Raw genomic sequence first — 12,460 nt, forward strand, 5'->3', positions numbered from 1 at the left:
AAACATACAATCACTGATATGGTGATATGGTTTTCGCTTAGAAGACATTTGTTTAATCTTTAGGTTTTATATAGGTTTTCTGTCATCTAAATACAGCAGCGACCAACCTTACAGATTGAACGCAACAATAACTGGCAACAAGACAATCATATACAGTACATCAAGTTAAACAAGAAACATGTGAGAAGGCAGGAAACAGGATATGAAAGGATATGGCACAACCCACGTGAGGACACTTGCTGGTAGTCTTGCAAGGAACTGTCCCAGTAGCTCCTAACTGGATTTTTACCTACATGATTTTGCAGTAATTTCACTTTTAATGTGAATTTTTTTTTAACAAAAGCTTAAACTACAATTGTGCAAAAAAAAAACCAAAAAAACATTACCTTTTACAAGTGTTTTTTTAAAGCACTGAAGATGTATGTTTTGGTTCTGCTGAATATGATTTCATTTAATGCATGATCGCTTTCTGACTTCTCATAAACCTCTCTCAACTATCAAAGACACTGAGGGTTAACAACAGTTCCAGTTTCTCTTTCTCGCTCTCTTTCTTCATGCCACACCCACCATACACACAAACAGAGTGAAAGAGAGAGAGATGAACTTTTACATTTAGACAAAGGGTGCAGTTTGCGGTGTCTTCATTCCTCACAACGGCATATTTGCCAGACCAGCATTTCTGAGTATTTATTCTCCTTTATAAAGGTAGGATTAAAACTACATTTTTACCAGTTCCTATATAAAGTATTTCTGTTTATTTTTGAGTAATGTGATGTTAAAATAAAACTAACAAGATTTTTAATAAGGAAGGAATTCAGTAAATAATGACATAATGAAAGTCATAACCATTAGCCAAAAGCAACTTAAAAACTGTGATAAATTAGTACACAGAAAACAAAAGGAAAATTACATATGGAAAATGGAACTATAAACTAGTCTGCTGATTTCATTGCTATTAAGCATCAGGTTGATCAAACTGGTAGACAGTCTTTGTCAGCTTGATAGTGCTGGTAGGTGGAAACAGGTTATGTTGCGTACTACAGAGCCATAAAAATCTGATGCCATAGAAAAAAAATGTTTTGGGTTTATTCTTTTAGATTTTGTCAATATTTAAAAAAAATATTTAAATTAAAATATGTTTAAAAATTACCCTTCAATTACCTGTTTTTTACTATTATATTATGTATATTATATAAACATATCTATATATCAATACAATAGAAATATACATAAAATGAAAACAAAACATGTAAGATTTAGAAGGTTTAGAAAATACCAAAAAATCATATTGTTGAACAAACATACTGCAAACACTGAAATTATCGTTATCAGTAAAATAATATATTCCAGTCCACATGGCTTCCTCAAGGAATCTAAGTCAGAGTTTGATTCTATTTTTATAAACAACATGTCTGCAGATTTACTCCTTGGTACAAAGGCTACTGAGATTTTATATACTCAAGGTAGTGTGCTGGTGTTGCATTTATCATCTTGCGCTGTAGGTAAAATGTTTCTGCCATGAAACCTTTCAATCCAAGACAAGCAATGTCTCTTCAGGTGGAATGTCTGGATGCTATTGTGTACAGCTGGCTGCTGGACCTGCCTGTTGCTTTGAGATTTAAGAGATTTTAAGAGATGCTAGTGTGTTGTTTTGATTTGAGTAAGAAGTGAGGAATATCCTCCATCTTCCATCATATCAGCGAAGGATTGTGGAAATTGCTTTTCTATACTTTCAGGAAATATGATACACTGACTTCACTGGGTTGGCCTCAAACTTTCTCAACTCATCAACAGTGACACAAACCATTTGCCTTCTATCTGCTGGAATTAGAAAATTATTCAGGAGCCATTTTCTCATTCATTTTTTTAATTTCCTAAAATTTCCAGGCCAATTCTTCTTTACTGTTGGCCTATTGAAATTATTTCAATAACACTTCAAAGATCCACATAGATTTACAAGCACCAGGTAATAAAATACAGACTAATATCATGCACTCTCCATGCTTTCAGAAGTTTTATACACTGTATTGGCCAAAGGAATGCAGCAATGTCATCTCCTCTCACATACTGTGAGTCTTCGTTGCTTTCTACTCCCTGGTTTAAAATCTTTTCTACTAGCAAATTAACTTAACCTCTGGTAAACTTGACAGGACAGACGTTACCTCCTCCTTCATGCACCTGGTTACATCACACATTCTTTAGAAAAGGTTATGAATGGTGAAGGGAAAATATAGACAATGGCAAAGGATAATAATCTGGTAGATCTGACTATTTTACACATGTACAATTTGAAAATTTGTGCCACCACTTCATATTCAGGCAATAAATTCCCATATGAAGAAGGAAGTCTGATTGGCATTTCTCTCTAAGTTAAGTCAAGTTTGCGAACACACTGCTTAAAATAATTGAGCATGCTTTCAAACCTAAGTGTCCATAAGGGAATAAGAGGCCCAAAGCAAAGTATTAGTTCTGGATAATGACATGCAATGATCGACTTTGTATTTACTCCTCAATAAGGACATTTAAGTAGGTTACCAGGCTAGTTGTAATGGCAGAAGCACAAATTAATTCAACGATTTGCCTCAGCTGCAGCACAAGTTGCAAAATCTCATTCTGCATTTGGGATTTCGTAATTTCATTTGCTATTTATAGCAACATGACTACTGCATGACAAACTGACATTGAAAGAGTGACTTAAGTGTCCCTTTCACTGGAATGTACTGAAGAAAACATTCTGTACAAGAACAATATAGGAACTGGCTCAACATATCTAAACTGACGTCAGTTTTTAAAGCGCCAGTGTTGCAAGCATGGAACAATTAATTAGGTTTTAGAACATCTAAAACATTGTTTCTCTCATTGACTGTGATACCCAACAGTGACAGATCTTCATCCAGACTGTGACGTAAATGAGACTGACTAATGTCATGCACTGACTGAAGGTCTTCAATAATAGACTGAATGACATATCCAGCATAGCATTACAACATCCTTTAACAAGATCGCTATCGATCTAAAATGTGCTCGATACGACGTTCGATATTTTTTATTCTTCGTCGGAAGAAAACAGAGGTTGCGAAGCAAGTTTGGTTGCATTAACAAAGGCACTCGCTCTCTGGTAACCTAGCAACTTGGGGAGTAACACTCTAACAGCCAATCATGTAACAGTATCTGTTTGGTTGCGCCATATCTTTGTCTCGTGCTGGATTCCTCTTCAGTAACCGGCGACTGATGAGCAGAAAATGAGCCGCAGCGAGCGAGGAAATTGTAAATAAAAGAGGAAAAGTCAGCACGCCAGTATGGCAGTTTTTTGGATATTATATCCTCGAGTAACTCGATTACAAAAATTGTTCGAGGCAAATTCCTCTGCCTCGAAGCCTCTTTTAATTCCTTTTAAAGCTCACGTCACGTTCTTGTGCAATTATTGTGTGTGTGACAACGCGCTTACGTTAAAGCGGAAGGAGACGCGAGGAGTAAGCGGTCTTTTGATTTGAGGGCGCGTGCGGGCTGCAAAATGTTAGGGCGCCATAACAATGTCAAAGAGGAGAAAACAACAGAAAATGTCCAGGTTTTGGGACACTATCAGAGCGTCTGTTTTCAGCAGCAGGAAACATTTCTTCAAAGCGCAGGGCAAGCCTCAGTTCTGAGCATGTTGATATGTTTACCTTTTTTCGTTGCAATCACATGCTCCTTTAAAGACTTTTAAAGCACACACACGTTGAGAGAGAGACTTTTATATTCTGATTAATATATATATAATGTATATGCTTAAAGCACTTGTGAAACCATGCATGGCCTCTAGGTCCAAGTTCCTGTTCATGATTTTTGCCTCTTAAATACCACAAAGCATTTCAAATTAGACAGTAAAGGTTTGTTAGGCCTGAGCTGTAGATTTAGAATCTTTTGGTTCTGAAAGTTAAGTTGCATGACTTAAAGGCAGTATTTTTGTATTATTATTATTACTATTCATTTTAATGTATGCCTTAGTTTTGATACTTTTATAATTATTTTTTTTGTTTTTGCATCTCAGAAAAGGGTTCATTTAAAACCCAGAATGTTTGGCACTTAAATGTACTTAATTCTTCTCAGTCAACTTTGTCATTGTTCACAGTACAAGTACAGACAGAAACTATAGTTAATATCTAAATGTTTATTTTTGATAGAAAATATTGATGTATGCATTGCATACTATACATTTAAAAAATAAAAGTTAATTTTTCTAAAAAAAAAGGAAACCAATTAGTTATTCATTTTAAGAGACCTGTCTTATTTTCTCTTGTATATTTAATATCGCTCTTTAATTAAGCAAAAATACATTTTATCAGATTACTCGATTAATTAAGAATACTCGATTACTAAAATATTCGATAGCTGCAGCCCTAATTATAAGTCTACGAAAATATACTTGAATAGTTCATTCTTCAAGTATGATTAGAGTAAGAATAACTTGAGTTACTTTTTCATATTTCTGCAGGTTTTATATTTCAAACTATGTTACTGTACTGTATCAGGTTTGTTTTTTATATTACAGATGTATCTCAGTCTACCTCAGTTTTATTTATGTTTACAAAACACTGCACATATTTTAAAACACTTTATTCACCAGAAGGTGAACAGCCAGTGAACTTCCTAGCACTAAACTTCTTCTCTATGAATTCTCAGGTTTCTCTATGTTTATATTTAACACTTTTTTTTTCACTATTTTATTACACTTTATTAAGCATTTCTTACATTTTCTTTCATTTTGCACCTTAAATGTTAAGAGATAATTGTTAAGTGTTCATTGTGACTTTAGACTTATGTTTACATTATAATTATTTGAGTTTTCCTGGTTGTTGACATTTCTGTCTTAAAAACTGAAGGGATTACGATAAGAGGAAGGTTAAGCTTAAAATAAAAATGTTTAAATGTAATATTTTTCTCCTGGTCCTTATTTTAAATGGGCCATAAAAAGTTAAATAATTATCGATATCGACCGATATGAAACACTGATATCGTGATACAGTTTTTGGCCATATCGCCCAGCCCTACAGGTGAGTTGTAAATACAATAAAAATCTAAAGATGAATAAAAATCAAAACAACAAAGCCTAAGATGTGAATGTAACTGAAATAAGGCCAACATAAAAGCATGAAAAGTTTCAATATGCCTCAAACATGGCAGAAGACCATGGAAAAGTATATATATAAAAAAGTACAATGGTTTCTATGCAACTAAATGGCATTTTTTGAACAGGCATTCCCCTTTAATGGGACATGAACACATCCTAAAATTAGATCCTTCCTTTTTAACAACAGAATAACAACAATCAATCAATCAAAAAATGTAAATTATTGAATCACACAAACCTTGAAGTGAATTAACTATTGGAGAGAGAGAGAGAGAGAGAGGGAGATTGGAGTGAGAGTAATTTATTAATATTAAAGGGATAGTTCACCTAAAAATGAAAATTCTGTCATCATTTTCTCACCCTCATGAAGTTACAAACCTGTATAAATTTCTTTGTTTTGATAAACACACATGTAGATATTTTGAGGAATGTTTGTAACCAAACCATTCATGAGCCCCATTCACTTCCATAGTGGGAAAAAAGAATTCTATGGAAGTGAATGGGGCTCATGAATGGTTTGGTTACAAACATTCCTTAAAATATCTTCCTCCGTGTTCATCAAAACAAAGAAATTTATACAGGTTTGTAACATCATGAGTGTGAGAAAATGATGAAAGAATTTTCATTTTTGGGTGAACTATCCCTTTAAATGGAATGTGTGTGCGTGTGCATGCGAGACAGGAATAGACTGTGCTTGCAACTTAGAGGTTTTTTATATTTAGGTTTATATATATATATATGGGTCCAGATCTACCAAATTGTGAAATGTTATCCTGTGCACAGCCTTCTTAAAGTTATAACACAGGTTTTTGATATGATATAGATCTGGGATCTGACTGATCTATTCTAAAACAATGATATTTTTCTTTGGAAGCAATTCCTTTGTTAACTTGGACTTGTGCTTTGGATTTACTATTAAACTTCAGCTGTGAGGTCTGAGGCCTGTGTTATTTACATTCATCAACAATTATCTTGACCAGAGCCTGGGTCTCATAGAATGATGTTGCTGCCACCATGCTTTGCAGTGTATATTGTGTTCTTTGGGTGATAAGATGTCTTGTTTTTATGCCAAACATGTCTTCAAATTATGCCAAAAACATGTTAATGTTTTTATCATACTACATCAAAAAAGTGTGTAAATGGGTTATTGTTTTTTTATTTCTTTTCACAAAAAACAATTCTATTTCATATGGATTTTGTGGGCTGCTGTACGACATGAAAGTTGCACCTGTTTATGTTTGAAAAATTGTGTTTGTTTTAAAGATGGATGAGTACGACATTATTGACGATGCTGAAATTGAAGAAATTAAAAGGTCACTAGCCACTGAAGATCTGTCATCAGCTGTTGACAAGATTAAGGATTACTTTGCACAACAAGACCGTGTGGAACTAAACATTGCTATAACAGGAGAGTCTGGATCTGGAAAGTCCACGTTTATCAACGCCTTCCGGGGTTTAGGGGATGAAGATGAAGGCTCTGCAGAAACTGGTGTTGTAGAGACCACTACAGTGCCTACTGCTTACCCTCACCCCAGGTTCCCAAATGTCAAATTATGGGATCTTCCTGGCATTGGAACCCCAAGATTCAAAGCTGATGAATATCTTAAACAGGTTCGATTCGAACGTTATGATTTTTTCATCATCATAGCATCAGATCGTTTCAGAGAATGTCACGCCAATCTGGCAGCAGAGATACAAAATATGAAAAAGAAGTTTTATTTTGTTCGCGGAAAGATTGACAGCAACATTGAGGCTGAAAAAAGGAAGAAGACGTTTAATGAAAAAGAGACACTGGAGAAAATTCGAGAGAACTGCATTAAAGGTTTACTTTTAGATTACATATAATTCTTACTCATTTAATACTATTGCATAAAGATTTTTTACACATATGATAATTAGGAATGTAAAATTTAAATAGTAATAGTAGTATTTGATTATGACGAATGATCATTTGAAAAAATGGTTTGAAAAATATATTTTTTATATTGTTTAACTTTTCATCTTAGGGCTGGAAGAGATTCGTCTAAAGTCTCCAACTGTCTTCCTGATCTCTTGCTTCGAACTCCATCTCTATGATTTCAGCTGTCTTGAGGAGACCATGGAGAGAGAACTTCCTCAGCACAAGAGAGATGTACTGATTCTGGCCCTACCAAACATCACTCTGGAGATTCACGAGAGGAAAAAGAAGGCACTGCAGAGCAGCATATGGAAGTTGGCTCTACTCTCCGCTACAGTTGCAGCTATGCCGATACCCGTTGTAAATGCAGCTGCATCAATCAGTGCAGATGTGACCATCTTGGTGTCAGAACTTAAAAAATATTACAGTGCATTCAGTTTGGACCCAGATTCCTTACAAAGGCTTTCTGAGAGATCAGGAAAGTCAGTAGATGAGCTAAAAGCTGTAATGAAATCTCCTCTCAATCAAGAAATAACCAAAGATCTGGTTATTAAGTTTCTGACAAGATCAAGTCTTTTTGGTGTTGAATCAGCAGCAGAATACTTTCTGGGTTTAATTCCTGGTCTGGGATCTCTGACAGCCGGTCCACTGTCTTATGCTACTATTACCTTTATACTAAAACGTTGTCTTAATGAGCTCGCTAAAGATGCCCAAAATGTGCTTATGGCTGCTTTGCAGACAGCAGTATAATGTATGTATAAATAAAATTGTACTGAAGTAAATGTTATTTAGCCATTATAATCAGTTCATGCTTAGATATATTTTGTAATTTTTCATTCTTTCTTTTTTAAATCAGATTTAGGATTAATTAGTATTGAGTTAATTTCTACTAAAAGAGGTTTAATTTGGTTGACTTATAATTATGAATATTCCTTATTTTTGATCTGTTGTTTTTATTGTTTTTTTCTAACAGTATGTAACCTCCACCTTTGGCAGGATGAAAACATCATGTCTTTGTAAATAAACATAAATACTTCATAAATACAAATGCAGCATTAAGAGAATTTCACGGCAGATATAATATCTTTTACCTATCTTTTACCAATCATTCGTGTAGTTTGTGCAGCACCACACACTACACTACACACTACAAACCACAATCTGATTTTGCAGCAATTTGACTTTAACATGAATTTTTATTAAAAGAATTTTAACCTAAAATTTAAAGCATTGCAAATGTATGTTTAGGTTCTGTTGACTATGATTTCATTCACTGCATGTTTTATTATAGCAAAACATTTTGTAGTTTGCTTTTGTAGCAGATCCTCTTTTGAGGTTTATTCAATCAATTGTCGTTGTACTTCAGCCCTTTCTGATGCAACCACCCCCATGCTCACTGGCAATGAGAGTTAATGACAGTTTCGGTTTCTCTCTCTCTCTCTCTCTCTCTCTCTCTCTCTCTCTCTCTCTCTCTCTCTCTCTCTCTCTCTCACACGCACACACACAAGTGTACACACACAGAGAAATGAATGGCTATATTTAGACAAAGTGAATTTTGGGTGGAGTTTGCAATGTCTTCATTTCACAACGCCATATTTCCATTGTAGTCCAGCATTTCTGAGTGACAATTTCTGTGGTAAAAGTACTTTAAAAAACTTTTAACGGTAGGATTAAAACTACATTTTTACCAGTTCCTATATAAAGTATTTCTACACAGTATATCTGTTTATTTTTGAGTAATGTGATGTTAAAATCAAACTGACAAGATTTTTTAATAAGAAAGGAATTCAGTAAATAATGACATAATAAAACTCATAACCATTAAGTAGCCAAAAGCAACTTAAAAACTGTTGAATTAGAGCAGTACATAGAAAACAAACAGGACATCCTTGTGACAAAAAGAAAATGGAACTATAAACTAGTCTGGTGATTTCATTGCTTTTAAGCTTCAGGTTAATCAAACTGGTAGACTGTCTTTGTCAGCTGGATAGTACCATACCTCCATATTGTTGAAAGGCTTTTTCTGGTAAACAAGCAGTGCTGCACAAACAGGTTTTTTTGGCATCTCTAATGTAGATTTCACAGAGACAGCTTTAACTTTAACACAATTTCACAGACTATATGCTCTTAGGAGAAAGGTTACATATAAAGTACTAAGGAATATTTAGTTTGTACATGAAGCAAAACTCTTAAAGGAACTTCTATGTAGAAATCTGTAACAAAGAGTTTTCCTATCTGTGAGCAGTACAAGTGGATCCTATTTGGAGAGCTAGAAATTGTCTCTTCAAAAAGCCCTTGATGATCCTTCACCCTAAATAATTGCCAGACATAGATGTAAAAAAACAACTGTATGCTTGATGTCATGCAAAATATAGAACGATATTTATTGTACTTTTTGCATTTTATTCTTTATACAAGTAGAAAAGACCAAAAATAAAAGCTGTAATAATAATAAATGTAATAAATAAAAAAATGTGTGAAAATAAGATGATGAGGGTGAAGATCTTAATGAAGAACAAGAAGTTTATTCCAGTATCGCAGTGACAAAATACATGAAGTACTTTGGATTCATCGGAGTCAGTAAGAACACAGGAAACTTCCCTTTCTGTAGTTTAAATGAGGTTCCGCTTTGAATGTGTATTGAGCGTAAGAACTGAGTGTCTCCCAAATGGCTGGGATACACCTTGTTGTCTAGCCGGATGTCTTTAAATGTTAATCATGGTCACGTACACCTTGGCTTGGTATTGTTACAATTGTTATCAACCAAATGGTCACTTTAAACGGTAATCACGGTCACATAGATCCTTTGTTAGTGATGATACTTGATGTCCTGCTGCTGCTCCCATACTAATGATTTAATCAAGTTTATTCATTTAGAGTTCTAAATGTATTACCTTATGATACGTAAGCCTTTTTAGGAATGAGCTCTTTTCGATGTGTATCTTGGAGTGGAATCTGGGTGCATTTATCTGTAATTTATTACAAAGCTGACTTTAATACTTTTTTTATCTGCAATGGATTATAAGCATGATCATATTTAACTTTTGAAATACATTGATTTTTAAATACAAATGTAATAAATATTTAGCATTTGTGTTTTTTAAAAATGTACTTTTTTTTAAAGATGGATGAGCGCTCAAATTTGAGCTCAAATTTCAGCATTGACAATGCTGAAATTGAAGAAATTAAAAGGTCACTAGCCACTGAAGATCTGTCATCAGCTGTTGACAAGATTAAGGATTACTTTGCACAACAAGACCGTGTGGAACTGAACATTGCTATAACAGGAGAGTCTGGATCTGGAAAGTCCACTTTTATCAACGCCTTCCGGGGTTTAGGGGATGAAGATGAAGGCTCTGCAGAAACTGGTGTTGTAGAGACCACTACAGTGCCTACTGTTTACCCTCACCCCAGGTTCCCAAATGTCAAATTATGGGATCTTCCTGGCATTGGAACCCCAAGATTCAAAGCTGATGAATATCTTAAACAGGTTCAATTTAAACGTTATGATTTTTTCATCATCATAGCATCAGATCGTTTCAGAGAATGTCATGCCAATCTGGCAGCAGAGATACAAAATATGAAAAAGAAGTTTTATTTTGTTCGCGGAAAGATTGACAGCAACATTGAGGCTGAAAAAAGGAAGAAGACATTTAACGAAAAAGAGACACTGGAGAAAATCAGAGAGAACTGCATTAAAGGTTTACTTTTCAGATTACAATTTATTATTTCATGTTCTTACATATATAATTAAGGAAATAACATTACTGATGGTAATAGTTGATTACTTAATACTTTTACATAACTGTCATGAATAATGATCATTTGAAATAAATTGTTTTGAAAGGCCAATTACTTTTGACTTGGGGATAGTAGATTAGAAGGTTGTGAGTTTGAATCCCAGGTTCACCAAACTATCACTGCTGGGCCCCTAAGCAAGGCCCTTAAACCTCAGGTGTATAATATGAGATAAAAATGTAATCCACTCTGTATAAGTGTGTCCAGTAAACGTAATGAAATGTTTTTGTTATAGGGCTGGAAGAGATTGGTCTAAACTCTCCAACTATCTTCCTGATCTCTTGCTTCGAACTCCATCTCTATGATTTCAGCTGTCTTGAGGAGACCATGGAGAGAGAACTTCCTCAGCACAAGAGAGATGTACTGATTCTAGCCCTTCCAAACATAACTCTGGAGATCAACGAGAAGAAAAAGAAGGCACTGCAGAGCAGCATATGGATGTTTGCTGTGCTCTCTGCATCAGTTGCAGCTATGCCGATACCCATTGTAAATGCAGCTGCATCATTCAGTGCAGATATGACCATCTTGGTGTCAGCACTTAAAAAATATTACAGTGCATTCAGTTTGGACCCAGATTCCTTACAGAGGCTTTCTGAGAGATCAGGAAAGTCAGTAGATGAGCTAAAAGCTGTAATAAAATCTCCTCTCAATCAAGAAATAACCAAAGATCTGGTGATTAAGTTGTTGCCAAATGCAATTCTTTTTGCTGTAGGGTCAGTAGCAGAATACTTTCTGGGTTTAATTCCTGTTGTAGGATCACTAACAGCTGGGCCAGTGTCTTTTGCTACTATTTACCTCATACTGAAGCGTTGTCTTAATGACCTTGCTAAAGATGCCCGAAATGTGCTCATGGCTGCTTTGCAAACAGAATTATAAAAATGAAAGCAGTATGCAGTTCAACCTCCATTATAAATTCTTATGACAAAAAAAAGGCCATTTAGACGTTATAATTTGAATAATGGCTTGAGTTGCAGTCATATGGGTGTTCTTGGGCATAATACACAGCACCCTCTAGTGTCTCAATGCATTTATTAAACAGCAAATTTATTAAAAAACAAAGCAATATAATGAAATCCAGTACTCAATAAATAACAGCTAAGAGAAATATCATAACTAAAAAAAAACAGGCAAAGTTTAGTTTTTTCTTTTTCAGAACAATGGCTTAATTGTAAGTGGTTCATTGGCTTAAAACCTGGTGCATTAATACATAATTGGATTTTACAATGGCTTACAATGGATTTTTAAATGTGCAGCCAATCTACAACCATAACTGTCCGTTTAATTTGAAATTTAATATTTTTACATTGTTTTTATCAATTAGATGCTACAATCGATAAGATTATGACTACTTCCTGATTTTATTATTTTGTTTACTATGTATTTCTTTGCTCTTTCAAATTATTTTATTTTCTTGATTGTCAAACTGGGGAGTGGGGGGGGGGGCAGTAGTTATCACGTTTGCCTCACACCTCCAGTGTTGGGTAGGTGAGTGAGTGATTGTCAAACTGTAAACTATTTGTGATATCACATCCCAGTTATATTAATTAAATGCAGTCTAAAATTTTGGTAACTTTTGGAAAGATTAAAAGATTTATGAAATGCTGTTGTGTAAATGTTGTTGATCTGTTATGTGCTGAAACGGAGACTGAAATTAA

General features: G+C 34.5%; 2 protein-coding genes across 2 annotated transcripts; both read left to right on the forward strand.

Annotated features, from left to right (window-relative positions):
- The first annotated feature begins 583 nt into the window (after positions 1-583).
- Positions 584-8,228, forward strand: LOC132847436 (interferon-inducible GTPase 5-like). Its single transcript, XM_060872719.1, has 3 exons — positions 584-705; positions 6,374-6,932; positions 7,117-8,228. Exons 2-3 carry the CDS (start codon positions 6,374-6,376, stop codon positions 7,755-7,757), a joined length of 1,200 nt encoding a protein of 399 aa, XP_060728702.1. The 5' UTR covers positions 584-705; the 3' UTR covers positions 7,758-8,228.
- Positions 8,229-8,587: 359 nt separating this feature from the next.
- LOC132847437 (interferon-inducible GTPase 5-like) lies at positions 8,588-12,404 on the forward strand. Its single transcript, XM_060872721.1, has 3 exons — positions 8,588-8,671; positions 10,132-10,708; positions 11,041-12,404. Exons 2-3 carry the CDS (start codon positions 10,132-10,134, stop codon positions 11,679-11,681), a joined length of 1,218 nt encoding a protein of 405 aa, XP_060728704.1. The 5' UTR covers positions 8,588-8,671; the 3' UTR covers positions 11,682-12,404.
- Positions 12,405-12,460: the final 56 nt, after the last annotated feature.

This window comes from Tachysurus vachellii, chromosome 6 (genome assembly GCF_030014155.1).
Source record: "Tachysurus vachellii isolate PV-2020 chromosome 6, HZAU_Pvac_v1, whole genome shotgun sequence".
NCBI lineage: Eukaryota > Metazoa > Chordata > Actinopteri > Siluriformes > Bagridae > Tachysurus > Tachysurus vachellii.